The 27,958-nt window shown below is 51.6% G+C and overlaps 1 protein-coding gene across 1 annotated transcript; it reads left to right on the top strand.

Annotated features, from left to right (window-relative positions):
• The first annotated feature begins 922 nt into the window (after positions 1-922).
• LOC117888694 (keratin, type II cytoskeletal 8-like) lies at positions 923-15,613 on the top strand. Its single transcript, XM_034792318.1, has 8 exons — positions 923-1,131; positions 3,688-3,748; positions 3,980-4,075; positions 5,869-6,039; positions 7,836-7,961; positions 11,373-11,593; positions 13,333-13,388; positions 15,363-15,613. Exons 1-8 carry the CDS (start codon positions 1,004-1,006, stop codon positions 15,404-15,406), a joined length of 903 nt encoding a protein of 300 aa, XP_034648209.1. The 5' UTR covers positions 923-1,003; the 3' UTR covers positions 15,407-15,613.
• Positions 15,614-27,958: the final 12,345 nt, after the last annotated feature.

The raw sequence follows: 27,958 nt of genomic DNA, 5'->3' as shown, positions 1-27,958 counted from the left end.
GCTATTCTTCTTTATATTACAATAAAACCTTCAAGATCAGGGCCCTAGCGTGTCAGGTGCTGTACACACTAGAGCTGAGAGAAATTTTGTCGCAAAAAGATTCAAGTTCAGTGACCCCAAAACGTTTGGTTAATTCATGTTGATTTCACGGAATGGTTTGTTTAAAAACGTAACAAAACAATTTTAAAAAATGGGTACAAGACGACTGGATGTTTCTGTTTGAAATGACATTTTGTTGCAAAATGTCCTTTAGTTTTATTTACATTTTAAAAAAATGTTTACAAATGGTCAAAAACATGTTAATTTTGTAGAAACGAGACTTCGTGTTCGATCCAAAATGAACATTTTTTTGACTTTTTGATTAGCCAAAAATTTCCATCTGACCCCAAACTAATTTTTTCCCAACTCTTGGAAATTGATAATGAACCAGAAAAAAAATCATTTGCCCCGTTCTAGTACAGACACACAGCAAGAGATAATGCCCACCCCAACCCAGGGTTCTGAGTTCAATCCTTGAGGGGGCCATTTAGGGATCTGGGGCAAAAATCTGTCTGGGGATTGGGCCTGCTTTGAGCAGTAGGTTGGACTAGATGACCTCCTGAGGTCCCTTCCAATCCTGATATTCTATGAGCTTACAATCTAAATAATAGACAGACAGAGGTCGGAAGGAGACACAGAGGGGAAGTGACTTGCCCAAGCTTACCCAGGTACCAGCTGTCCACAGTCCTAAGCCAGTTGCTCAATCTACTAGAGCACGCTGGCTCTTGTAAATCACCAGTTATATTTACACCCATTTTAATCATGCTTTTTTCCACTGCTGAAGTGAAGCAAAGAGGCTTTAGTACAGCTGAAAAGTCTGGCCTAAGGTCTCCCATGTGCATAGTCACACCAGTCTGAGGACGCAAACTCCTTATCTCCCCAGGTTCGCACACTGGAGCAGGAGAACCAGGTGTTGAAGACTAAGTGGAACATCCTGCAGGGCCAGAAAACGGGGCCCAGTAACATGGAAAAAATGTTGAAGGTGTTTATCAACAGCTTGCAGAAGCAGCTGGAGGACCTGGGGCAACAGAGGGTTAAGCTGGAATCCGATCAGGGCAACATGCAGGACCTTGTGGAAGAGTTCAAGAGAAAGTGAGTCCAAATGATGAAACAGCCAATGGGGACTTTCTCACCACAGTGAAAGGATTGGGTAGAGCATGGGTGGGGCTGAGGGATAGCTCAGTGGTTTGAGCATTGGCCTGCTTAACCCAGGGTTGTGAGTTCAATACTTGAGGGGGCCACTCAGGGTTCTGGGGCAAAATCAGTACTTGGTCCTGCTAGTGGAGGCAGGGGACTGGACTCAAAGAATTTTCAGGGTCTTTTCCAGCTCTATGAGATAGATATATCTCCATATATATTATTTATTCCAGGCTAGGGTCCTTTGCACATCTAGGCCTGTATCCATCAGCTATGGAAGAAGGAGAGCCTAAAGCAGAGGTGGGCAAAATATGGCCCGCGGGCCACATCTGGCCTGCGGGACCGTCCTGCCTGGCCCTTGAGCTCCCGGCTGGGGAGGCTAGGCCCCGGCCCCTCTCCTGCTGTCCCCCCACCCCCCACAGCCTCAGCTCACCATGCCGCCAGCACTCTGGGCAGCGGGGCTGCGAGCTCCTGCCGGGCAGCACAGGGGTGTGGCTGGCTCCGGCTGGGTGGCGCGTCTGCCAGTCCTGGTGCTCTGAGCAGCATGGTAAGGGGTGGGCAGGGGGGTGTTGGATAAGGGGCAGGAGGTCCTGGGGGACAATCAGGGTACAGGGAGCAGGAGGCGGTTGGATGGGGCAGAAGTTCAGGGGAGGGGGCGGTCAGGGAACAGGGGGTTTGGATAGGTGTGGGAGTCCTAGGGGGCCTGTCAGGAGGCATGGGTGTGGATAGGGGTCGGGGCAGTCAGGAGAGAGGGAGCGGGGGGGGTTGAATAGAGGGTGGGGTCCCAGGGCGGTGGTTAGGGGGTGGGGGGTCTCAGGATGGGGGGTCAGGGGACAAGGAGTGGTGGTGGCGGGGGGATGGGATGGGTTGGGAGTTCTGAGGGGGGCAGTCAGGGGGCGGATAGGGGCCAGGCTGTTTGGGGAGGCACAGCTTTCCCTACCTGGCCCTCCATACAGTTTCAGAACCCCGATGTGGCCCTCAGGCCAAAAAGTTTGCCCACCCCTGGTCTAAAGGCAAAACCTCTAATGGAATATTGCCACCTTCAAAGCATTAGTAATTGAATACAGCCTGGGTGCGAGCATCGTTCTTAGCTTTCCTCTTCCCATGAACATGACTTTTCAGATGAACTTGGTCCATTATATCAACGGGCAAAATTGCAGTGTGGTCAGCGTCTCCAGGCTCAGTGGGGTAGGGGATCCTTTGCTCATAGTCACCTCAAGTCTATCCCAATAGAACCGGGAGAATATTTTTGTTTGAAACTAGATTCGGGGAAAATGCAGCTTTGGCAACAACTCCACGTGTTGAGAATTCGTGTTGGTTTTGCTGAATTTTCCTTTGAAACACAATGTCAAAACGTAAATAAAAGCCCAGTCAAGGCGAAAGGTTTCGTTTTGGGTCCACTGGAACATTCCATTGGACCCAAAATGACATTATTTTAACTTTTACTGTTTGATTCTCCAGAAATTCTGAACATTTTCCTTTTCTGTTTACCTGAAATGATTCCCCCCCCTGATTTTTCGGCACTGTTAGTGAACTGAAAAATGTATCATTTGCACAGCTCTAATTCTCCCCTCCATCATCTCTCTCAGCCAGAGGCGCCGACGTTCCAATGAGCTGGCAACTCAACCCCCACTCTGCCCCAGGCCCCACTCCCACTCCAACCCTTCCCCCGCCCCCGCCCCCGCCCTGCCTCTTCCTGCCCCCTTCTTCCCCCTCATCTGAGCACGCCCCGCCCTCGCTCCTTCCCCGCCCCCCAGTGCCTTGTGTACACCTCGGAACTGCACGGGACAGCTGATTGCAATGCTGGGAGGGAGGGGAGGCCTTGGGAGGAAGAGGCGCTGATCAGTGGGGCGGCCGACGGGTGGGATGTGGGGGGTGCTGGGGGGATGAGGAGGAGCTGATTGGGCGGGGCTGAGCACCCACCGTGTTTTCCCCCCGTGGGTGCTCCAGCCCCGGAGCACCCCCGGAGTCAGCACCTATGCTACACCAATGCACATCCAGACTAACTCCATCGCGCCCTTGGTGGGTTTAAATCAGGTCCAGTATATCAAAGTCGGTCCATATTTATATCCCCATGGTGATCATGGCCCTATTGTGCTGGGGGCTGCTCAGACACATCGTGACATACAGTCCCTGCCCTGAAAAGCTCACGGTGTAAACAGAGAAAAGGTGGGAGGGGAAACGACTTGTCCAAGATCACACAGCAGGGCAGTGGCGAAGACAAGAATAGAACCAAGCTCTCTTGAGTCCCAGTGCAGTGCAGTGCCCTACTCACTAGGCAATACCACCTCTCTCTTTTGCAAAGTCACAAAGTTGACTTTTAGGTCAGCTGCAACAGCAAGGGCCTGATAGTCACAGGCGGGGAACACCCACAGCGCCCACTGACTTCAGCTGAGGTTTTGGGTGCTCTGCAGAACATCCTCTGATGGTCCCCACATCTCTGTAGCTTCCATAAGAGAATTAACTCCCAGCCACTCATACGCACCCTGCTTCCCTCCCTCCCGCTCACAGGTACGAAGAAGAAATCAACAACCGGAGTGAGAGGGAGAACCAATTTGTTCTGACTAAGAAGGTGAGTCCATGCTACTTCCAACTGGGTTTAGCGCTAGGCATCGGGCATTATTATTTAATTATTATTGGTATTGTGGGAGTGCCTGGGAGGCCCCGTCATGGACGAGGACTCTATTGTGCTAGGCGCTGTACAAATACGGAACAAAAAGATGGCCTCCTATCTCCAAAGAACTTCCAACCTTAGTAAACCGGGTTGGAGTCTGACTCACGGGTTCCTGGACTCTTTTCTTAGGATGTGGACGAGGCTTACATCAAGAAGCAGGAACTGGAGGTCAAGTTGCAAAGTCTGACCGACGAAATCAACTTCCTGATGGAGCTTTATGCCAAGGCAAGTGACTTTCCTCTCCCTTGTCTACACTTTGCGGCAGCACACAAGGTACAGGCTGCGTCCACACTGGGGTGTGTGGCTACATGCGGCAGTGAAAGGCTCTAGCAGGGGGAGGCAGTGGGACATGCTAGCAGTGTAGATGGGGGACGCACTGCATGGAAGCGTAGAGAGCTGTGCAGGGTACATGCCCAAAAGTTCTGGGGTGTCTTTACCTGCCTAAGCAGTTCCTCACCATCTATACTGCTATTTATACCCATGCTAGGGGTGTGTGCAGTGTCTGTAAGTGTAGACATCGTCTTAGATTACTACTACAGTTCTACATTTCCTGGTGAATTCCATTAAGTAACACTGAGTTCCTGTAATGAAAGATCCTCCCATTCTAGAGAGCCAGAGGTGTTGTCTTTTTTTAAAGGGGCAGACCTGCCTGCACGGTTCACTTTACTCTTTCAAACTAGCTGCAAAATTCCAGGCCAGATTTGAAGCCCCACAATGGTCAGGAGCTATTTGGGGTTTGTTCAGGGCCCACAACTGGAATATATAGTCATCAATTAATTCTTACAAAACTCCTCTGTCGTAAGTGTCATGACTCTCATTCTACAGACAGGAGAACTGAGACAGAATGACTCACCCAAGGCCACTTGGCATGAAAGTGGCGGAGATGGGATCAGAACTCAGGAGCTCCTCCGCTCAGCCCCTTAAGGGGTCATCTAGACTGCAAAAAAAAACCTGCCACAGCAAGCGTGCGAGTCCGGATCTACAGACTTGGGCTCACAGAGTTCACTCTATGGCGCTAAAAATAGCCGTATAGGCATTTCCATCGAGGCTGGAGTGCAGGTTCTGAAAGCCGGCGAGAGGTTTGTGTCTCAGACCCTGAGCTCTAGCCGGAGTGGGAACGTCTACACGGCTATTTTATAGCACTGTAGCGTGAGCCTGAGTCTATAGCCCCAGGCACTGACACTTGCTGCCACGGGTCTTTTTTTGCAGTGTAGACATATCCTAAGACACTAGGCATACAGGGACTTCCATACTCCAATAGACTTGAGTTCCATCTAATCCACTATCCTGTTTCTAACAGTAGTCGGCACCAGCTGCTTTGGTGTAAGAAAAACAGAATTAGCAGATGTGGAATAATCTACCTCCATGTTAGGGCTCATCCTGACCTCTGACAGACAGAGATTGGCTTCACACCTGAACCATGAGGTGTTAAATCCCTCCCTAAATTTGTCAGCGTTAACTGTTATAACTTTAGGTATTCTTCTCATCCCTATAAATGTCCCATCCCTTTTTGAATCTTGCGACGTTCTTGGCCTCACTGACTTCCTGTGGCAGTGAGTTCCACAGGTGAACAATGTGCTGTGTGGAAAAAGTATTTTCTAGTCTCTATTTTGAATTTGCCACCCTTTAATTTTATGGAACGTACCCTCGTTCTTGTGTAAGGAGACCCCGATCTCCCTTCTCTAGACATTCGTTATTGTATATACTTTTATTGTGTCCCCTCTTATTCGTCTCGTCTTGGAAGATAAACCATCCCAATTTTGTCAATCTCTCTTCATAAGAGTTTCTCCAGCCCCTTAATCATACTTCTCACCCTTCCCTGAACCCCTCTAATTCTGCAATATCCTTTTTGGAGGTGGGTTGACCAGTGGTGCACGCAGGGTCCAGAAGAGGCTGCAGCATTGATTTATATCAGCCTGGGGAGGGAGTTTCCCTGGGAGCTGGCTGCAGGGCTTATGGGATGCAGTTCAGTTCTCTGTCCTTCGCTGTAACGAATGAGGGTTTTCTTCCTCGCGTAGGAGCTGCGCGAACTGCAGGCCGACGTAGAGATGTCCAACAACCCCGTGGTCATATCCATGGACAGGAGTCCCAAGCTAGACGTGGACAGCATCATTGCGGAGGCCAGAGTGGAGTATGAGAAGATGGCTGCGAACAGCCGAGAGGAAGCTGAGAACAAGTATCGGATCACGGTGAGCGAGGCCCGTCTCTGCCCTGAGAGGCTGCTGTTTAGAAGGACAGAGTAGTGTGTGAGGCCTTGTCCATGTGAGAGAGAAGTGCCAATATGGAACTGGGCAAGCCAGGGCCCTAGACACCCCCTCAGAAGACAGTTTCTTGGTTCCTTTGCCCGGTGGCTTCATCCCTTGCTTGGGGTGGTGCTGACAGCAGGGGTCCACCACCTAAGAACCACTTCTTTCTGCCACTCCTAGTCAGATGGGCTGCGGCCTTCCTCCTCCCTGACCTACTGTCGTCAAGCAGGCAGGGTCTATACTGGGCTTTTTAGGGTTATCATATTTCAGCAAGCAAAAAAGAGGACGGGAGGAGCCCCGCCCTAGCCCCGCCCACTTCCCACCCCCCCAGAACCCCCAACCCTCCCCCCGTTCCTTGTCCCCTGACTGCCCCCTCCTGGGACCCCTGCCCCTAACTGCCCCCCAGGACTCCACCCCCTATCTAAGCCTCCCTGCCTCTTGTCCCCTGACTGCCCCAACCCTTATCCACACCCCCACCCCCAGACAGACCCCTGGGACTCCCACGCCCCATCCAACCACTCCCCACCCCCTGACAGCCCCCCCCAGAACTCCCAACCCATCTAAACCCCTCTGCTCCCTGTCCCCTGACAGCTCCCCCCCAGAATCCCAGCCCCCCACCCCCCCGCTCCTTGTCCCCTGACTGCCCCCTCCTGGGACCCCTGCTCCTAACTGCCCTCCAGAACCCCACCCCCTACCTAAGCCTCCCTGTTCCTTATCCCCTAACTGCCCCTTCCTAAGACCCCCCCCAACTGCCCCCCAGGACCCTACCCCCTACCTGTACCCTGACTGCCCAAAACTTTCTCCACTCCCCCCAAAAAGCCCCCCCCTGAACTCCTGACCCCCCCCCGTTTCTTGACTGCCCCCTCCAGAACCTCCCTGCCCCTTCTCCTGCCCCCTGGCCCCCTTACCCTGCTGCTCAGAACAGGGTGTTGGGCTCTGTGCGAGCCGGACACGTGGCTGCGCTCCCCAGCACAACACACAACCCGGTCCCTGCCCCTGCACAGTGGTGCCGGAGCGGGGCGCGGGGCTGCCGGGGAGGAGGAGCTGCCGGCTCAGAATGCAGGGGGTGGGGCGGGGGAGGAGCTCCTCTACAGCTGCTCCGGAGTCCAGCCCATGACTTTCCTGCAGCCCTCCCAGCCGCTCGCTCTGCTCTGCCTGGGGGGGAATCCCGGACATTTTGAGTGATTTACAAATTCCACCCAGACACTATTTTTAGCACAAAAAGGAGGACATGTCCGGGTAAATCCGGACGAATGGTAACCCTAGTGTGTGCAAGGCCATCACCGAAGAGCCTCTGTGACAGGCCTTTCCTGCCACCCCAGCTGAAGGTCTTGTGTGTGTGGGGTTCCCCTCAGCCACTTGACTGAACCCTCTGAGAGCGCAGTGGAGTTAGGGGCCTGCCACAAAGGGGGGGAAACTTGGCCTCGCTCCATTGGGCCCCCAGATTTAGGGGGTTGAGAGAAACTGTTCCCCCATCTTCGTTGGCTGACCAAGGAGCAGCGCTGGAAGATAAGGCTGTTTCCTCCCCACCCAGGACAGTGGCTGCATAGATGACAATTCTGAGGGGAACCCTAATGTGTACTGGGCCCAACTCTGCAGCCTTGCTGGTAGTGAAGGGACACGACATAGCTAGCATGAGGTTCTTTACTAAGGCCGTGGCTCTCACTGGCTCCCAGAGCCTTGCTTCTCTATATCCTGGTCTGGACTCAGCGTCTCCTTCTCTCTTCCCCCCTATGCAGTACGAGCAGATCCAGGAGAAAGCAGGCCAGCACGGGGAAGAGCTCCGTGTAGCCAAGGCCGAGATCAACGAGCTGAACTGGAGGATCCAACGGATCCAGGCGGAGATTGCGGCCCTGAAAGAACAGGTCAGCGAGGAAACAGCTGGGGATTCGCATGTGGAGGGAGGGGGGCCAAATCCAGCCGGGAGGGAGGGGGGAGCTCTGCTGAAGTCATTCGGTGCCCACAGAGCCAGATTTTCCGAGAGCTCAGCGCACTGGGTGCATAGAATCATAGAAATGTAGGCCTGGAAAGGTCATCTCGTCCAGCCCCGTGCTGAGACAGGACCAGTGTTCGAGTTTCTCTCTAACGACAGTCGGGCTCGGGGATCCCGTCACAATGTGATTCTATTCTGTAGTGTGGGCAGGATGTTAATTGTGTTCTGAACGTGACCAGTGCATGCATTGGTTGGGAATGCAGTCACCGTCCTATCTATCTCTTCAGGGGTGACTTGATTACAGTCTATAAGTACCTACCTGGGGAAAGGGGATAAAGTGGATTGTGGAAATTATCGTGGTATCTCCCTCCTAGCCATTGCAGGCAAAGTTCTGGCGCGGATCCTTGCAACCCGCCTTCTGCCCCTGTCAGAAGAAATCTTACTGGAGTCACAATGGTTTCCGACCATGTCGTGGAACTGCGGATAAGATCCTCACAGCACGGCAGCTGCAAGAAAAGTATTGAGAGCAAAACCGACCACTGTACATAGCTTCTATTGATCTAACTGAAGACTTTGATTCAGTTAATCGCCGTGCCCTCTGGACTGTACTTTCTAAGAGCGGATGTCCTGATAAATCCATCAATGTCCTAAAATTGCTTCACGATACCATGAAAGCGACTGTTCTGAGCAGCACTGGCTCCCGGAGCGAACCTTTCAAAGTTCAAACAGGGTTGTATCATCGCTCCAACCATGTTTGCGGGTTTTATTGCCGTCATTCTTTACCTAATTGCTGGGGAGTTTACAGCGGGCGTTGAAATCATTTACAGAATGGACGGGAAACCGTTCAGGCTTAGCAGGCTGAAAGCTAAGAGTAAGATCTCCACAACATCTATGGTGGAACGTCAGTCTGCTGATAACAACGCAATCTTTGCCCACGCTGAGAAAGAGCTTCAAACTATCTTGAATGCGTTTGCCGATGCTTACGCATGTCTTGGTTTCACTCTTACTATCAAGAAGACTAAAGTGCTCTATCAGGCCTCTCCAAATGAGGTATTACATGCCCCATCTATCAAAATCAGTGGAGTGGCACTGGAGAATGTTGATCATTTTCTCTACCTTGGAAGTCATCTTTCATCCAGGGCAGATATTGATGCAGTAATTCAACGTTGCCTGAGCTGTGCCGACGTAGCTTTTTCTCATTTACAGCACAAGGTTTTTGAAGATCACGACATTCGAACAGACACCAAGCTTCTTGTTTATCAAGCTGTTATTTCCCAACACTGTTGTATGGGTCCGAAACTTGGACGACCTATAGACACCACTTGAAAGTCCTCGAGAGGCACCATCAATGCTGCCTACGTAAGATTCTGAAGATCAAGTGGGAAGACAGGCGCACCAATATTAGTGTTCTGGAAGAGGCAAAGACCACTTGTTACAGGGTGGCACAAGTTTCCTTCTCCTTGTCACTGAGCCCTGTGCTTGGGCTGGCCAAAGAAAGGGTCGCAGATGCCTCTTGCAGGTGCTTCACCTGGGTTCTTTTATTTACAGTGGCGGTACAGTCCCAATTTCCCCCAACACCTGTCCCCGCTCCGACCCCTCACCGGTGTCCTCTGACCTTGAAGGCTTGTATCAGCCGGCAGAGACAAAGCCTGAACCCTCCTATCTTCCTGTCTGGCTTCCCCCTCCCTGAGCTTTCCCCTGGGTTTATAGCCTTCCCAGTCATCAACCCAGTTGATTCCACTAGGCTCAACAGATCACCCTGAGCCTGCCCTCATTAGGGCCTGCAGCTGGGCTTCCCGCTAAGGGTCTTGGCCCATACACCCGGCCACCCTACGGGGAAACAGGGGGAAGCCGGCTCTTTAGCAGGGCACCCAAAGGTTTTATACCTCTGCCCTGCGACACCACCAGTATCGAAGCAATGATCATCCGTCAGCCATTCCACTGGACTGGTCACATTGTCCGGATGCCAGATCATCGCCTCCCAAAACAGGTCCTGTTCTCTCAGCTGAAAGAAGGGCACCGTAACATGGGTGGACAATGGAAGCATTATGAGGACTTGCTGAAGGACAACCTAAAAAGGGTAATATTGACATTGACACTTGGAAGACACTTGCCCAGGATCACTTAAAATGGAGTGAAGTCCTACGTGATGGTCCCCTGCAATTTGAACTTCCTCGCTGACAAGCTGAAGAGGACAAGAGGCGCAGGAGGAAGGAGAGACTGGCTTCCAGTCATGGTCAACAGCCTTCTGCTGAGCCCAAAAACATCTGCCCTCATTGTAATAGAACTTGTGGCTCAAGGATTGGCCTTATTAGCCACCTGAGGACCCATAACTCCCGTGGAAGATGATCATACTCGGGAACGAGCGATCGCCCTCATCATCACATGGGGGAACTAATATTTGATAATGGGCTCCTCAATCTAGCAGGCAAAAGCTAACAAGATCGAAAGGCTGGAAGTTGAAGCTAGACAAATTCAGACTGGAAATAAGGGGCAGATTTTGAACAGTGAGGGTAATTAACTATTGGAACGATTTGTGGTGGATTCTCCATCATTGGACACTTTAAAATCAAGATCAGATGGTTTTTCTAAAACATCTGCTCTAGTTCAAACAGGAAGTATGTTGGGGGAGTTCTATGGGCCATGTTACACAGGAGGGCAGACTAGCTGATCAGAATGATCCTCTCTGGCTTTAGAATATTTGTCTCTCTGTCTCTCTCTGACCTGCAGTTCCACACTTTAGCCAGCCTCTCTCTCCGGTCTCTTTCTCTAAGTAGCAACTTTGCGATGTATCTCAGCCCCTTACAAACTTGGTTACGGTGCTGAACTGGGACTCAGGAGATCTGATTTAAATGTCTGGTTCCCGCATTTTAAATATCAAAACAAAACATTTTGACTTTTTCTGTTGTTGTTTTATTGGTTTTCGTCTGAAGCGATTCAGTGAATGGATCCCCAAGTCACGAAATATTTCAGCTGATGTGAATTTGCATTTTGCAGTGAAAAATAAGGGTTGGATGAAAAATGTCACCCGTCTCTCATCTCCTCCTGATCTCTAATACTAGAGACTGGATTAAGCCCCGATACGTAAGCCTTAATACCCCTTCCAAAATGTGTCTTGTCAATTATAAGGGCCCTACCTCTCATCCCGTGCTTACTTATTTTCTTGATGGGAAATTTCCACTTACTCAGTGACTAGCTCTCTTTGGAGATGCCCACACGATGGGTGAGTTGGCCTTAGAATGCCCCAGCTGATTTCGGCTGTAAGCTGCACCCTTTCCTCCATAGATAGCTCCAAAGAGACACCTACGTCTCAATGGAAACCTGTCAAATGTCTCTTTTGCAGAACGCCAAGCTAGAGGCGGCCATTGTCCAGGCTGAGGAGCAAGGCAAGCTCGCCGTGGCAGATGCTACAGGGAAGCTGCAGAAGATGGAACATGCCCTGCAGAAGGCCAAGGAGGACATGGTGGTCCAGCTGCGGGAGTATCAGGCGCTGATGAACCTCAAACTGGCACTGGATATCGAGATCGCCACCTACAGGAAGCTGCTGGAAGGAGAAGAGAGCAGGTGGGCTTTGGGAAGGGATGGTGTGTGTCATGATTGGATGACTCTCCCCCACACCCAACAATGGGAGAACCAATGAGAGAGCTGAGTACCATAGGCCAGCCCCCAGTGCCAGAAAGTTGGCTCCTATGTGGTGCACCTGTCTGTCTCTGAGCTAGGTGGATTAACCCTTTGATTGCTAACCTCTCTCTGGGAAAGAAGCTCAGGGTTTGGAAGGGGGGCGGGCGGTACACGATGTGATTGGATGCCTTCTTCTGGCGGGAGGGCCTATGAGAGAGACCAAGTGAGCCCAGTGCTGATGCACTGGCCCCAACAGACCAGTCTAGTGCTAGGTTCGTTTTGACCAAGGTTGCCACGTCATTGGAGGAGATGGGTTTGTGACTGGGCTGTTCAGATTAAGCTCCTCTAGGCTGCATCATGACAGCCTCTATTTCCAAGCCTATCACGGGGCACCAAAGGCCTCTGCTTTTCACAGCTTCCTCCTTAACTCTGCCCTCAAATTTAGCTGAAGTTGCAGAAACAAGCAGATTGGAAATTAATTTTGCTGTGCGGGAGAAAGTGGACGTTGTGTGTGTGTGTGTGTGTGTGTGTGTGTGTGTGTGTGTGTGTGTGTGGAGTATCTTTGGAGGAGCCACTTGGTCGGCCTGTAGATTTCTGCTTCTGTTTCAGGGGGACTCCCCCCAATAAACTGTACTTGACCCGTAATTATCTCTTAACCCGGGCTGCTGGTCCTTTAACTGCGGGTGCACAACAGCGTTGTGATGTGTGTGCAGGGCCGGCTCCAGCGTTTTTGCCGCCCCAAGCCATTCTTCGGCGGCAATTTGGCGGCCGGTCCTTCCCTCTGAGAGGGACTGAGGGACCCATTGCCGAAGAGCCGGACGTGCCACCCCTTTCCGTTGGCCGCCCCAAGCACCTGTTTGCTGCGTTGGTGCCTGGAGCCGGCCCTGTTTGTGTGTAATTAGTCACACGCAGGGTGACCGGACAGCAAGCGTGAAAAATCAGGACGGGGGGGGGGGGGGGGAATAGGAACCTATATAAGAAAAAGACACCCAAATCAGGACTGTCCCTATAAAATCGGGACATCTGGTCACCCTACCGGCTTTCTATGGAGATCATTGTTCATGCAGAAGCGTGCCAGCCGCTTCCCAGCTGAGCACTGCCTCACGCCTTGCCTTACGCTGGTATGTCAGGCAGGCAGCCTCTGTCTGAGGCTGTGGTGAGTCAGGGGTGAAACGCCTTCCAGGGGAGTGAGTCATGGAGTCACTGAGGTGCCAAATGGCTGGGCTCTAACTCGGGTCCCAGGAATCTGTATCCTTTACAAGCCAGCCTCATGCAGTGGATGAAATGGAGTAAAACTGCTGGGATCTCCTGGGTTCTAGTCCCAGGTTTGCTGCTGGCTCCCTGTGGGCTTAGGGCAGGTCAATTAACCTCTCGTTAGCAACATAAGGGTAACGATCCCGTAAGAAATATTTCTACCTACGGCTTCACTGTGATTGCTATGCAGCGTGCTAATTCTCTGCTCAGAACTTCTTGGGTAGAGCCCCGATCCTTCTGCTTCACAATACAGGCCCTTATTGACTGAGCCAAAGGAGAATCTCTGTTAACTGCTAGCAGTATGGGGCTCGTGACACACAGATGAACTGTTCTCAGTCTGTGTTGACAGTGGCTTGCACGCACAGCACTAACTGTGTCCTTCTCTGCACCCCACCGGCACTAAGCTTTGTCACTCTTCTGCTTCGCAGGTTGGATTCCAGTATGAAAAACCTGAGCATTCTGACCAAGACAACCGGCTATTCCAGTAAATATATTTCACTGGGGGCACTGGGGAGGAGTTGGGCAGCCCATAGAGCCGGGGCAAAATCCCGCCAGCATAGCGGTGCTGGACTTCACTAGCCAGTGGGAGTTTGGCGCATGCAGGGAGAGCAGAATATGAGAGACGGCTTCTGTCACGTGGGTCGGAGAGCAGCAATTTGCCCCTTGTGATTCACTAAGGTCTTGATCCTGTGAGCTGCAGAACATACCCCACTGTCGACAAGCACATCTGGTGCCATGGGCGTGGGAACTAGGGGAGCGGGGGGTGCTGCAGCACCCCCAGGTTTTGCACAGGGTCACGGCTGCTGGCCCTGTGGTCCCGGCTGCTGCTCCGTGTCCAGGATCCTGGCTGCCATCCAGGGTCCCGGCTATAGGTGCCAACTTCCCCTCTGCCTGGTGGGTGCTTGACCCCACCCCACCCCTGGCCCTGGCCCTGGCCCTGCCCCGTCCTCATTCCACCCCCTTCCCCCAAGTCCCCCCCACCCCGCCTCTTCTCCACCTCCTCCCCTGAGCGCGCTGCATCCCCGCTCCTCCCTCTCCCTCCTGGAAAGTCCTTAGTGCTGCCAAACAGCTGTTAGGTGGCGAGGGGGCGGGAAGCACTGGGAGGGAGGGGTAGGAGCAGGGACGCGGCGTGCTTGGGGGCGGGGGGGGAGAAGGAGGTGAGGGGCGGGAGCTTGGCTGCCAGTAGGTGCAGAGAACCCGCTAATTTTTCCCCGTGGGTGCTGCAGCCCCGGAGCACTTACAGAGTCCATGCCCAGGGTCCCAGCTGCTGCCCCGTACTCGGGGTTCTGGTTGCCGTCCCTGTGCCGGGGGCTCCATGCCGGCCCCACACCCAGGGTCCTGGCTGCTGGCCACACGCCCGGGGGCAAGGGGGTTGGCATTCAGCACCCCGACTATTAAAAGTGTTCCAGCGCCATTGTCTGGTGCTGGGACCGTCGGCTAGATTCTGACCTTTTCTGGCCTCGTGTTCGCTTAAACGCTCATTCCCGGGGCAAACAGGTTAATGACAATAAAGGTCAGTTTCACCCATGCCATCCCACCGGCTGAGATGGCAGGGCCTGGCCTGGCTGGTGAGTGCTCCTTGTTCTCTGATTCACTAGAATGGGTCTGAGGTGTCGTCCATATTCACAGAGCTGGGAAGCTTGCCGGTGGCTGAAATTTCATGTACCCATTTTTTTTTTTTCTGGCACAACACGGCCTTTTGACCAATGTGAACTTTTCCATGGAAAATTTCCATTCTTGCTGAAATTTTCTGGTTTATAGAAACTGAAAATTTTGGGTCAAGTTTTTGGTTTCAGTTTTCCGTACATTTTGTTTGGTCGGTTTCGAAAACTGAACGTTTGTACCAAAATGTGGCTTTAGAAAAAGCAAACATTTTTGTGGTTTGGGTTGTTTTTTTTTTTGTTTTGTCTTTTTAAATTGAAAAGCCTCAAAATGTTCCATGGGAAAGTCTGAAAAAAAATCATAAAAAGAAAAGATTTCCTAGAGTGCGTTTCAGTCTCGGTGTCGGTGGTCGGAATTGAACTGGGGACCTCCAGAGCTTAGAGTATGAGCCTCTACCGCATGAGCTAAAAGACAACTTCCCATTAGCTAAGGTTGTAGAGCAAACTCATTCTATCTCTTTTTCTAAGTAGTCTCCATGCCGCTAGATAGACCAGAACCCCACCACCAGAAGGTGTGTGGGTTACATAAGCAAAGTAGAGACTGTCACCTTTTAGTGGCTGCTGATGTAACCAGTAAGCTGTGGGCAATGCATATAGACCACATATGGCCCATCCCTCTGACCTTGCATGGTCACTGGCCTGGCCGATGATCTGGGATGGTGGATCTGTCTCTTACTGGTGCTGTCCTTGAGCATGCTTCATTCTTCCCCTCCTTAGCGCTGCCCTGATCGGTTGCTTTTGGGATGCAGGGTTGGAAGCTCGTCAGCTAATGCGTCCATCTCCCTCTTCTCTTCCAGGTGGGATGAGCACAAGATTCCCTGGCAAATTTGGCAGCTCGTAAGCGTTGGCGCTGACCCCGGTTCCTCCCCCCTAGAAAGCTTGACTGAGAAAAATAAACCTGGGGATGGAAAATTGGTGTCCTGCTTCCTCCGGTGTCCTCTCAGATGGGCCTCTGATACATTAGTGCTGTGATACATGAAGGGGGGGAGGGGAGTAGCTCCCTTTGATGAACACCCAGCCAGCCAGTTAGCTGTAAAATCCCTCTTGGTCAGTTCTCTGCTTGCTTTACCTGTAAAGGGTTAACAAGCGCACAGGTAAAAGACAAGGAGTGGGCACCTGACCAGAAGAGCCAATGGGAAGGTAGAACTTTTTAAAATTGCCCTCTGTCTGTTGTTCTCTGGGCTGCAGGGACACGGGGCAGTGATGCTGTAAGCAGCTTTAAGCCGGGCTTGATTATAGATGATCAATTCATACCTCGAACCTACTTAACTGGAGCCTCAGATATGCACTAAATTTAGGGAATGTCTAAAATGATGCGATTTAGGGTTATTTCTTTTCTTTCTTATTGGCTTGTGCACTCCTCTGTGCTAACCCCAGATGCTTCTGTTTGCTTGTAACCTTTAAGCTGAACCCCCAAGCAAGCTATTTTGGGTGCTTGACTTTTGGAATTGCTCTTTTAAAATCTAGCAAAAGCCTAAATCCCTGGTGTATTTTCTTTCTTTTTGTTTTTAATAAAATTTACCCTTTTTTAAGAACAGGATTGGATTTTTGGTGTCCTAAGAGGTTTGTGCACATGTTTTTAATTAGCTGGTGGCAACAGCTGATTTCTTTCTCATCTCTTCCTGGGTGTGTGTGTGAAAGGGCTTGAGGGTACCCCACGGGGAGGAATTCCCAAGTGCACCTTCCTGGGGTCCAAAGGGGTTTTTTTTTTGCATTTGGGTGGTGGCAGCGTTTACCAAGCCAAGGCCAGAGAAAAGCTGTAACCTTGGGAGTGTAAAACAAGCCTGGAGTGGCAAGGCTTAATTTTTGGAATCCTTGTGGGCCCCCACTTATGGAATCATAGACTATCAGGGTTGGAAGGGACCTCAGGAGGTCATCTAGTCCAACCCCCTGCTCAAAGCATGACCAATCCCCAGACAGATTTTTACCCCAAATCACCCCCTCAAGGATTGAGCTCACAACCCTGGGTTTAGTAGGGGAGTGCTCAAACCACTGAGCTATCCTCCCCTTTCTGTACTTAGAGTGACAGAGTGGGAATTCAGTCTTGACAACTGCCTTAACAGATGGGCCTTTATTGATCAGCTAAGCCAGTAAGTCTCTGGGGGAGACTGAGACGGGGGCAGAAATCTGGAACCCCCCCACCTCGAATCTAGCAGCGTTTGCAAATTCTATTCATGATAGAGGAGTTGGGTGATGGGGTGAGCGTAAGCAACAGTGGGGTGAAGGGTTTGCCAGTGTCCCCTGACATCAGCATTTGATCCCTATCAGTCTATGCTTCTTTCTTCTCAGGGTCTGCAGAGCAAAGCTCTGTTATCTTTTTCCTCTCTCTCCCCTGCCCTGAGAGGGTCTTAGTTCACCCAATAAACTTCTCACCTCCGATAACGAAGTCTCTGTTCTCCTTACAAGACAAGTGAAACCTACTAGTGAGCGTCTGTTACAGGTCCCCGATCCACAGAGGTTGTTCCTCTACTGCCTATGCTAGAAAACCCAGCTGTCAGGACCGGGGTGTGGGAGGTCAGGCCTAGTTGTCGGAGCAGTGGTGGTCAGGCCTAGGGGTCAGAGCTAGAGACAGAGGCCAGGCACAAGTCAGAGCCGTAGTCAGGAACCAGGAGACAGAGCCAAGGGTCAGAGCTTGAACCAGAAGTCAGAGCTGGAGTCAGGAATTGAGCAGGGAAGCTGGTCTGTGATTGTTTTGGGATCAATGACCCACTTGATGTTACTGAGCAGAGCTGGGTGAGCGGGTGCATTGGGAATAGGGCTGGTCAGAAGATGGATTTGCTGGCCCATGAAAAATTTGGGGAAAAAAATTCATCCTGAATTGGGATAAAAAGCCAAAGCTACAAAGTTTTTTGCATAACGAAATTCCGAGACAGTGACCTTTTCAGGCCAATCGGAACAATCCCTTTCCACGTTGACCATTTTTAATTCTTTTATATTTTTTAAATATAAAGTAAAGAAAATTTGAAACCAAAAAAAAAAAAAAAAAAAATCAAAACTGTTCTCCCCCCGCCCCTGTTTTTTTCCCTAACGAAATTTCATAGAAATGGAAACGATTTCGCAAAAAAATTCAGATTTGGCAAAGTGGCATTTTCTGACAGCAAACTATTTTGATGGATGTATTCCAACCATCTCAAATTGGGCAGGGATGAGGGTCTGGGATGGACGTGGCAGAGGATTTGAGGGCAGGGGAAGGGCTTTTCTGAGCGAGGCATCATAGGAGCAGAGAAGAGTCAAGAATGGGGTCAGGAAGGGAGTAGCCGGATCTGGGGAGACTGGAAGGGAAGAGAGACATAACAAAGAAACCAGTGGAAGAGGAGGAGAAATACGCACACAAGTGTCCACTTGCCATGAAGGTTTAAATTTCTCTCCCCTGCCAGCTGGGACGTGCAGAGCAGATCATAGAATATCAGGGTTGGAAGGGATCTCAGAAGATCATCTAGTCCAACCCCCTGCTCAAAGCAGGACTAATCCCCAGACAAATTTTTGCCCTGATCCCTAAATGGCCCCCTTAAGGATTGAACTCACAACCCTGGGTTTAGCAGGCCAATGCTCAAACCACTGAGCTCTCCCTCCTCTCTGAGCAGCTTTGGCAGTTTATATACTGGGGCACAGAAGCTGTGCTGAGTAAATGTTTACCCCCTCCCCCCCATTCTCCAAATGGGTGAGAGATTCCCTGTCTTCCCTCGAAATACCCCCTCTCCTCCTGCTGTGCAAGGACGCTGGGTCTCACTCCAGAGCCTGTGCCGGCTCTTGTGGGTGGAGATGGTGCCCCTAGCTGGTTGCTCGAAGGCAGCTGGCCTCGTCTCACTTTTTGCACTTTGCACGGGGGAGCGAGTGTGAGCGAACGAACGCGCGAAATGGCTCAAAATTCTGAGCCCAGCCACTGGCACAAAGAACAGCCCGTGCTATCCACCCAGCTCCGCCGTTGGGCAGAATCCAAAATGTTGGCGGAAAAAACTGTTTCAATTTTAAAAAAAAGTGCAAATAATTCAAGTAAAAACCCCGGTTGAAATGGAAACAGCTCGAACATTGCAAAGGTGCTGCAGCAAAGGTGGTGGCCCGGGCCAGCTCAAAGCTAGCTTGGGGATGTTACATGTGCTGCTATCACACCTTTGATTGCAGTGTAGACGTATCTTCAAGTCAGGTCTGTCAGGAATCAAGGCCTGGTAGAGCCGTCTCTGGGCAACCTAACGAGCGCAGCTGGCCTGGAGTTGGCTGCCCGATTGGCTAGACAGCCTGATTGGTGGGAAGAATAAGCAGACCAGCTCTTAAGCACAGCAGTAGGTTAGCAGTTGCTGAGAATATTTGTGGTTGTACCTTTTTGGATCTAGTCTGACCTTATTCAAGGTAATTTGGCTCTGGCCCCTGGTATCTGGTCTGTGATTCTGGTCTCTTATTCCTGCTGATTGACTCCAGCTCCCAACACTAGGTGTGGCCACCCATGTCCTGGCTGTTGATGAGATCAACCCCAGACACATTTGCTGGTACAGTAATATTGCTAAGGGGTGTGATTTTAAAATTCTATTGTGGCAAAGCTCTAGTGTAGACACACTTGTATTGGCATAAAAGTGCCAGCATAGCTTAGCTCATTTGGGGAGCTGGTGTGATGAAGTGGGGGTTTTATTCACCTTATGTTGCATGTGATCCTTACTGTCCTATACTAATACTGTGTATACCTTGGTTTCCCAGTGTACTGCACCAATACTTAGGTGGTGAGAATTGGGGGTGTGACTTTGCAAATAGCTGGGCAGTCTCACCTGCCCTGAGGGCCTCAGCATCTATGTAACCTGAGACCCAGGAGGGGTATGTGACCAGGTGACACCTTTGGCCCAGGAAGTGAGACAGAGAAGGTGGAGGGGGTCAGAGGTCAGGTGGCTGGAGGCTGGCAGTCGGGGATGGGGGACTGGAAGAGGGGGAATCCAGGGCGTCTGGCCCAGGATTCCCAAGATAGACTTGGCTGAAAGTCACTGATGTCTGTAATGGCAAGCTCTGTTCTATGCAGTGTTCCTGTCAACGAATAAACCTTCTGTTTTATGCTGGCTGAGAGTCCCGTCTGACTGCAGAGTTGGGGTGTGGGGCCCTCTGGCTTCCCCAGGAGCCCTGCCTGTGTGGACTTGCTGTGGGAAGCTCACAGTGTGGATGGGGATGCTGAATGCTCCCTGAGGTCAGACCCAGGAAGGTTGAAGCTGTGTAAGCTTCTAGCCCTGGAGCCAGTCTGCTCCAAGAGAGGAGGCCCGCCCCCAGTCCTGACTGGCTTTGTATGGAGTAGTTCTGTGACTGCTGCTATCTGCTATAAGCACTCTTGCTGCTGTAAGCTGTGTCTACACTAGGAGCTCTGCTGGAAAACTCTTTCTAGTATGGACTAACTGTCCCACTATGGCTTAATGGGGCATGATCTCCAATGCTGAAGCATTTGGACCTGGTAGCGTTCTACACCAATATTGTATGTCTGCTTTAGACACTGATATGGCCTGTTACCATAGCACGGGAGTACCTCCAAATCCTTGAGTGTTTAGCCTCATAACCTTTCTGTGAAGCAGGGCTATTGCTCCCATTGCCCAAATGGGGAAACTGAGGCACAGCGGCTAAGTGCCTTGTTCCAGGTCAAAGGAGAAGTCTGTGGCTGAGTTGGGAATTGGCCCTGCGTCTCCTAAGGCCCAGGCTCATACCCTATCCTTAAGAACAGGTATAAATGACTAACGCAAGGTGCAAGGCAAATTGAGGGTTGAGTCCTGGGTGCTCCAAGCCATCCAGGTTTTCCTTGAACAGCGAGTGCATCAGCATTTCCTGTCAAGGGCGCTGCATGCGAGTTTCTCTGCTAGGTGGCACCGTGCCCCCTGCTGGGGCATGAGGGAATTGCTTCAAGGGGAAAACTGGCTGGATTCTCCTTGCTGCTCCTCTTTGGGGATAAGAAATGTCTTTGTTCCCCGGAGAGGGGCTGGAATGCGTCCAACAGATCTCCCGCTCCAGCTGCTCTGACCGGCCCTCTCTGCTAGGAACACACAGCCCTGGGGGCCTTTAAAAACAAAACCCGGCTGAACCATGCCATGCACAATTCTCCCCCTGGGGAGAGAGCATGAGGCACGCGGGAGGGATGTTCGTCGCGTCACTTAGTGCATGGCTGGAAGATGATCTGTCCTCTGTAGGTTCTCATCCCTGTAGGATCTGAGCAAGTGTCTGGTTCCTTCCTCGCTGCAGTGGGGGCAGGCTCAGGCACTGGGGGCTGGCTCAGGCTGCATGGGAAACATTTCTGGTTGAGGCTCCTTGGTTAGCATCTGTGACCTGGCACCAATTTCCATTGCCAAATAGCTAACGGAAAGAAACTTCAGCCTCTGGGCAGCTCACAGACTTTCCACTTTGCCTAGTTACTACTGGTCATGTGGTGATTGGTTGCCCAAGTCACATGGGATGGCTCCTGTTCCTGGATTGGATGACTAGAACTCTTAAAATGGTGGCTGAAGGTTAAAAAAATGAAGAGCAAGTGTGACATGCTGTATTATCAGGGGTCTACGTAGAGGATAAGTGCCTACTACTGCTGGCAGCCAATGGAGTTGTTACTGCTGCTCAAGTGGTAAAGGTCTACTCTGCATTTGAGCAGCCTGTGTTTTCAGCCCTGCTGGGGAGATGTCCAGTCACAGTGCTAGGTGCTGTGCATTATTTATTAGGTGCATTATGGTAGCACCTATGTGCCTGTCACGGATCAGGACCCCATTGTGCTAGGCACAGTCCAAGCAGAACCAAAAGATCGTCCCTGCCCAAAGAACTTACCCAGCAGGTGTCAGAATAATCAGACTCCACAACTAACAATAGAGTGAATGCTCCTTGTTTGTTCATGAGGGCCTCAATCCTGGGCAGATCCTGATGCCCATGCAGAGCCCCATCATCTTCAACGGGACTCTGCCTGTTTCTGTGTGGCTCAGCACGTGGGATCCGGCCACAGATGTTGTTCCAGGAGCTCAGTGGAACACTGGGAGCCCGTGGGGTGAGTGCAAACAACCTGCCTTAGGCTGCAGTGGGACCGGTTCGCTTGCCATCTGGTGCCTTCGTTTTTCCACATTACCGTGATGACTTGTAAATTATGGATGCCCCTTCTGGGGACGCTGCCGGGATCCACCCATTCCTCTTCTGTTGCATTTCATTTGTTAGAACATGGAAACCCCAGTCCGTGTCTGTCAGGTCAGAGCTGTGCTTCGCTCCTTGGGGGTAGCGGGGCTGGAAGGGCAACAGACATTTCTTCTCTTCCTCCTTCTCTTTTTGCCTTGGTCTCCCTCCATATGGCCCCTGTAACTGCAGAGGTGCTGAGATCCTACTATAACAAAGACTGGCAGTGCCTCCCAATGTATTCTGGGAGGTTATCTCCTTCCTCTGGAGCATCATCAGGCATGGCCACGGTTGGAGATGGGATAGGGGTGGGCCAGGGCTCTGAGGTGGCACTGAATATTCTCTTTCAAGTGCTTGGCTGGCTGGTTCTTGCTCACCTGGACAGGGTCCAGCTGATGGCCATGCGTGGGACCAGGAAGGAACTTCCCCTCCACAGATTGGCCGTGGCCTTGGGTTTTTTGCCTTCCTCTGCAGCATGTGGATGCAGGTCCCTTGCTGGGATTATGGGGGTGTATCTCAATCTTTTTCTTGCCACTGGGCACTGGTGCAACTCCGTCTCCACTATTCTCTGCCTGTGGCACAGCAGTCTAAACCCAAGTATTTCAGCTCTCCAGAGACTAATCTTGGGTGTCAGGTTTAGTGTGCAGGAGCTGGGTGGTGTTGGTGGCCTGGGATATCCAGGAGGTCAGAGTAGATGATAGAGTCCCTGCTGGCCTTAAACTCTACAGCAATGTGGCCTGCTAGGTAGGGCACTGCCTTGGCTTCAGGACACCTGGGTTCCATTCCTGGCTCTGCTGCTGGGTGAACTTGAGTAAAGAGAGGGGTGTGTGTGTGTGTGTGTGTGTGTGTGTGTGTGTGTGTGTGTGTGTGGTAAAGCACTTGGAGGTCTATGGCTGAAAAGCGCTTGGTATTCCTAGGAAGATTGGAAAAAGAACATGAAGCTGATGTCAACGACAGTCCGAGCCTTGAATCTAGCCCCCACCCCATTCCAGTGTCAGCAGTTCATGAATCCTACAGTCTTGCTTTTGAATCGGAACAAAGTTTGGCAGGTGCTGGCTTTGGTTCCAGATCAGCCGAGCTCGGGAGGTCTCTGTCAGTGAGGGGGTGGAAGACTGGCAAGTTATCTGCTACTTTCGGGACAAAACCTGGGTGGAGCAGCAGACCCAGCCTGAATCTTGATTCAGCCTCTAACCCAAACAGTAGCCTAAATCTGGACCAGGATACAAACACCATCTCCAGGAGAAATCAAACCAACCCTTAACCTGTCTTGGTGCTGTGCTGAGAAGGGGTAGCTCAAGCAATTGTATTTCCTGATGCATAAGAGGCTGGTGATAGGGTAACACAGCTAAACCTTTGGGGAATCAACCCCTCTTGTGGGTGGACGTTAGCACCTACAAGGCAGGTGAGATAATGTCTTTTATTGGGTCAGCCCCTCTGTTAGCAAAAGAGACCAGCTTTCTACAGTAAGATCAGGAACAAAAATATTGCATTAGGAGAGTGACAATGCTACCCTGGTCATCCTCAATGCAAGGGAGACCTCTGGTGGGCAAAACACTTCGACAAGCTGCAATACAATATTTTAAATACCTCCTGTGCTGACTAATTGTCTGCTTCTTGAGCAAGGTCGCCTGCTGCAGGAATTCTGCTGCAAAGACACCCGTGGCTGGGTCATCCGCAGGGACTGAACCCTGCCTGGACCCAAAAGTATTGGCTTCCTTTGCCATAGCAATAAAACCAGGTTCATGAATAGGGCCCTACTAAATTCACAGCCATGAAAAATGTGTCCCGGACTGTGAAATCTGGTCTTTCGTGTGCTTTTACCCTACACTATACAGATTTCATGGGGAGACCAGCATTTCTCAAATGGGGGGGGGGGCCCTGCCCCAAAGGGGATTTGAGGGGGGTTGCAAGGTTTGGGGGGGGGGGGGGTTGTGGTATTGCCACCCTTACTTCTGAGCTGCTGTCAGACCTGAGTGACCGGATGGTGGTAGATGCTGGCCAAGGGCCCAGCTCTGCAGGGAGCAGCGCAGAAGTAAGGGTGGCAATACCATCCCACGCCATCCTTACTTCTGCGCTGCTGCTGGCGGCAGCTCTGCCTTCAGAACTGGGATCCCGGCCACCAGCCGCTACTTTCCAGCTGCCCAGCTCTGAAGGCGGCGCCGCCACCAGCAGCAGCACAGAAGTAAAGGTAACAGTACCACACTCCCCCTGCTACAATAACCTTGCAACCCCCCCAACTCCTTTTTGGGTCAGGACCCCACAGTTACAACACTGTGGAATTTCAGATTTAAATAGTTGACATCATGAAATTTCTGATGTTAAAAATCCGATGACTGTGAAATTGACCAAAATGGACCATGAATTTAGTAGGGCCCTATCCATGAACTCAGATGCAATAGCAGAGGCATACATGGGCTTGCCACCAGAGGGAGCCAGAGCCACACAGTGGGTTTTACTGGGAACAGCAGGAAATCCACCGCATTAATGCAACACTTTCCATAGGGAAGCCTCTGCCGACAAGGTCTGATGCTGCACCTCTATCTCCTTGCAGAGCCCTCTGGGATCAGAGTCTTCTCCACCCAGGGTGGGCTGAGTTCCACCCAGCCCTGCCAATGGAGGCTCTGGACAGGTGGACAAATTTTGCCTGGATACATGGGAGTAGCGCCCACATTCCCGTGAGCTCCTCCAGTGAATCTTCAAACTGGCTGGATAATAGTGATGCTTTTTGGTCCAGGGTTCAATCCTGACAGACCCACCCACCCTGAGGGCTGCCACATGCCCACCTTCAGACCTCTGGGTTTCCCACAATCCAAGGGATTTCACCGTGTGGAGTACGGAGGCTTGTGTTGCAATGGCTATGCTGGCGGGACCTTTAACTCTGGCTAGGAGCACCAAGGCCAAAGAGTAGGGACCAAAGAGCAGACCACGAGCCCTCCAGGCTGGGGCTGAGGGGGAGCTGAACAACAGAGCCTCAGAACTTTCTTTAAGTTACAGAAGTACAGCTAGGCAGCGGTGCCAGCCAACAGCACACCAGACAGGGCACACACCAGGCCCCGCCATCCTCATGTGTCTGACAAACTCTCAAAGCTGGGATGCAATGTGTCAGTCACAAACTGAGGGGGACACAGAGGAAGTATTCACCCTGGACACGTAAATCTGGGGAGGTTCCTTCTGTGATGATGTGGGACTGTTCTTAATGTTTTCTTTGGATACTGGGTGGGGAGTGTTGACCTGGGAAGGTTGCAAGGGAGTTTGGCTGGGATGGTCTGCATTGGGGATGGGAGACTTTCCTTGAGGGAAGATACCTGAGCATGTAACATGAGAACCCAGGAGGGGGGGGGGTTGGAGGCCAGGTGACACCTCTGCCTGGGAAACTGGACAAAGGGTGGGTGCTGAGTGAGACAGCTGGAGGGAGTTTCAGTTTGGAGCTGGCTGGGATGGGGCTCTGGCCTCCCTGGCCCCCCAAGAGGGACCTAACTGAATGGGGGGTCCTGTTGTCTGTGCCTGCAAGAAGTGTCTTCGACTGTGCTCCTGTTATCTAAATAAATCTTCTGTTTTTACTGGCTGGCTGAGAGTCATGGTGAATCACAGGGAGCCAGGGGTGCAGGGTCTTGTCTTGTCCCCCCCCCCCCCCATGTCCGTGACTCCTCCTATGAAGAGGAAATCAGGTGTAAATTTTTAACAGTGAGAGGAGGGAACTAACCACTGGAACCCCTTACCAGGGGCCGGGGTGGATTCTTCCTCGCTGGCAACTTTTAAATCTAGACTGTCTAAAAGGACCATAAACCACACGATTGATTGGCGGTCCCTCAATTTGAGGATGATCTCTACATGGATTTACATATAGGTTCTGAGTTGATTCAGGAGTTTGATCCTGGAGTTTGATCCTGGAACCGCAAATCCGCCCGCAGTAAGTACAGACACTCTCTTAACAGGCAGCTGGCCTGCCACAAAGTTTTCTTCTCTCTTTTCAGCTTTGAGGGCAAGGCGCTTCTCCTCGAAGCAGGCCACTGCCTAATGGAGGATATGGCACCATTGGGGTCGGTTGGTGGCTTGCTCCTCCCAGCTGGTGATGTCCCCATTGGTTTTCTGAAGATGCGCTTTCAGTGTGTCTTTGTAGCGTTTCCTCTGACCACCGCGGGATCTCTGACCATGGGTGAGCTGTGAGTAGAGGACTTGTTTTGTCCAGCCCAGCAAAGTTGGTGCATGTGGATCATTGCTTCAGTGCTGGTGACACTGGCTTCAGCAAGGATGCTGGTGTTAGTGCGGCGATCTTGCCCCTTGATGCGAAGGATCTTCCGGAGGCATCGTTGGTGGGACCTCTCTAGACTCTATGGATGCGAAACCTGGGTGACAGCACCTCAAGAGGACTGTAGGAACAACAGTTGTCTTCTAGACCTGAATCTTGGCATCCTGAAGTAGGTTACGGTCTGTGAAAACGCACTGGAGCAATTTCCCAAAGGAAGACCTTGCGCACTGGATCCAGGGTCACATGCAAAGCCTGCAGTAGGTTGATAGAGCAGCTTAGTCTTCTCCATATTGAGTGAAGGTCCCTATAGGTTATATGCAACAGTCGGTGTCTTTCTAGCAGCCTGTCTTGGCGCACTAGACAGCCTGCCGTCGCAGGCTGAGCACAGGACATTATATAGGGCTCTGACTCTCTCTGTGGCCTTGTGCGGCTTTTCAGCTCCAGCCCACGGGGCAATGAGATCCGATTATCTAGGGTCTATAACAAGGGTGGTCAAACTTAGTTACTGACTTTCGGAGTCACATTTGATCTTCAGAAGTTGAGCGCTGCAAAACATGTACAGCCTGCCCTGTGGAGCCTGCTGGGGTACAGGGCTAAAGCCCAGAGATCTTTCCCTCCTCCCCCCTCCCCCACAGGGCAGAAGTCACATGGTCCCACCACATGGCAGAAACCCCAAGTGCCCCTCTGCCCACTCCAGAATGGGGGAAATGGGGGGGGGGGGCTGGCTCCATGAGCCGCACTTTAACTGCAAAAGAGCCTCCCATATCTCATGAGCCATGGTTTGGCCACGCCAGGGTCTGAAAATTCTCTAGGGTCTATAGCGTGAATAACTAGGGGCTTGTGGATGAAATTAGCCAGGGAGCTTGTAGGTGAAATTAACTAAGGGCAATGGATTGAAATAAAGAGGGGTGGGGAGCTTAATTACCAGGCAGATCTCCCTGACCTGGAAATGTGAGACCGGGGAATTGGCCCCTGGTCAGGGAGCCCCCTACCAAAGCACAGGGGAATATGATGTAGGGAACAATTCTGCCCTGGCCAAGGCGCTTGGATGGACTAGGGGACCGAATAGGCTTTGCCCACATGTCTGACTTGGATTTTTTTGATTCCTCTTGGTTCTGCCCCCAGCGGCTCAGTGATGGGGATACACTGGGACGAGCAGCAGCTACAGAACTGGCAGCTCCCACTGGAGGGCAGCAAAGGAACAGAAATGAAGCGGGTGTTTTCCAGCCTGGAGTGGGATTTCTGTGGCTGGCAGGTTAATCTGCGACACTCCTGTGTGTATTTAACTGGTGCGGCGAAGACACCAGCTGCCAGACCTGCTGGTGAGCTGGGCCTGGAAACTGTTATAAGGCCAGTTCCATCCCCAGGACCAAGGACTCTTGTCAACTTTTGTAAAGCCAGCAACAGGCTGGGAGCAGGACTCCTGGGTTCTATTTCCGTCTCTGGGAGAAAAGTGCAGTCTAGGTGTTAAGAGCAGGGAAGTGCGAATTGGGGCTTTGGGGTTCTCCTCCCAGATCTGGGAAGTGATTAGAACAGGGGCAGAACCCAGGAGAGAAGGAATCAGAGGGCCTTCTATCCCCAGCTCTGACCCTGACTTTGTGGGAGTGTAGGTATGATCTCTGTAAAATGGTGGTGCTTAGTGCCTTGATGGATGGATGACAAGCAGCTTAATAATTTACTGGGCACTGCTAGTTTCCAGAGGAATCAAGTGCCATCCGTTCTCATGAACTTTCCCTGCCGTTGTCGGTGTTCAGTGACTCTGAAAATCAGAGTTAGCATCTCTTCCTTCAGCTGATCTTTAACCAGGGTGTGCGATCTTAAAAATCTGTACACAATGTCACTGCATTTCAGTGCATCATTCCAGCAGAGCATGAATGGGCCCCAGTTTTGGGCATTAACATGGCGCTTAGGACAACTGGGTTTATTTCCCTGCTCTGCTACAGGCTTCCTGTGTGATCTTGGGCAAGTCGCTTAGTTATACTGTGACTCGGTTGCATCTGGCCAAGGGGGAGAATAGCAAACTTTCTGAGGCAGCTGCCTCTC

The sequence above is a fragment of the Trachemys scripta genome, chromosome 16, assembly GCF_013100865.1.
Source record: "Trachemys scripta elegans isolate TJP31775 chromosome 16, CAS_Tse_1.0, whole genome shotgun sequence".
NCBI lineage: Eukaryota > Metazoa > Chordata > Testudines > Emydidae > Trachemys > Trachemys scripta.
This window is presented reverse-complemented; position numbering and strand designations above follow the sequence as displayed.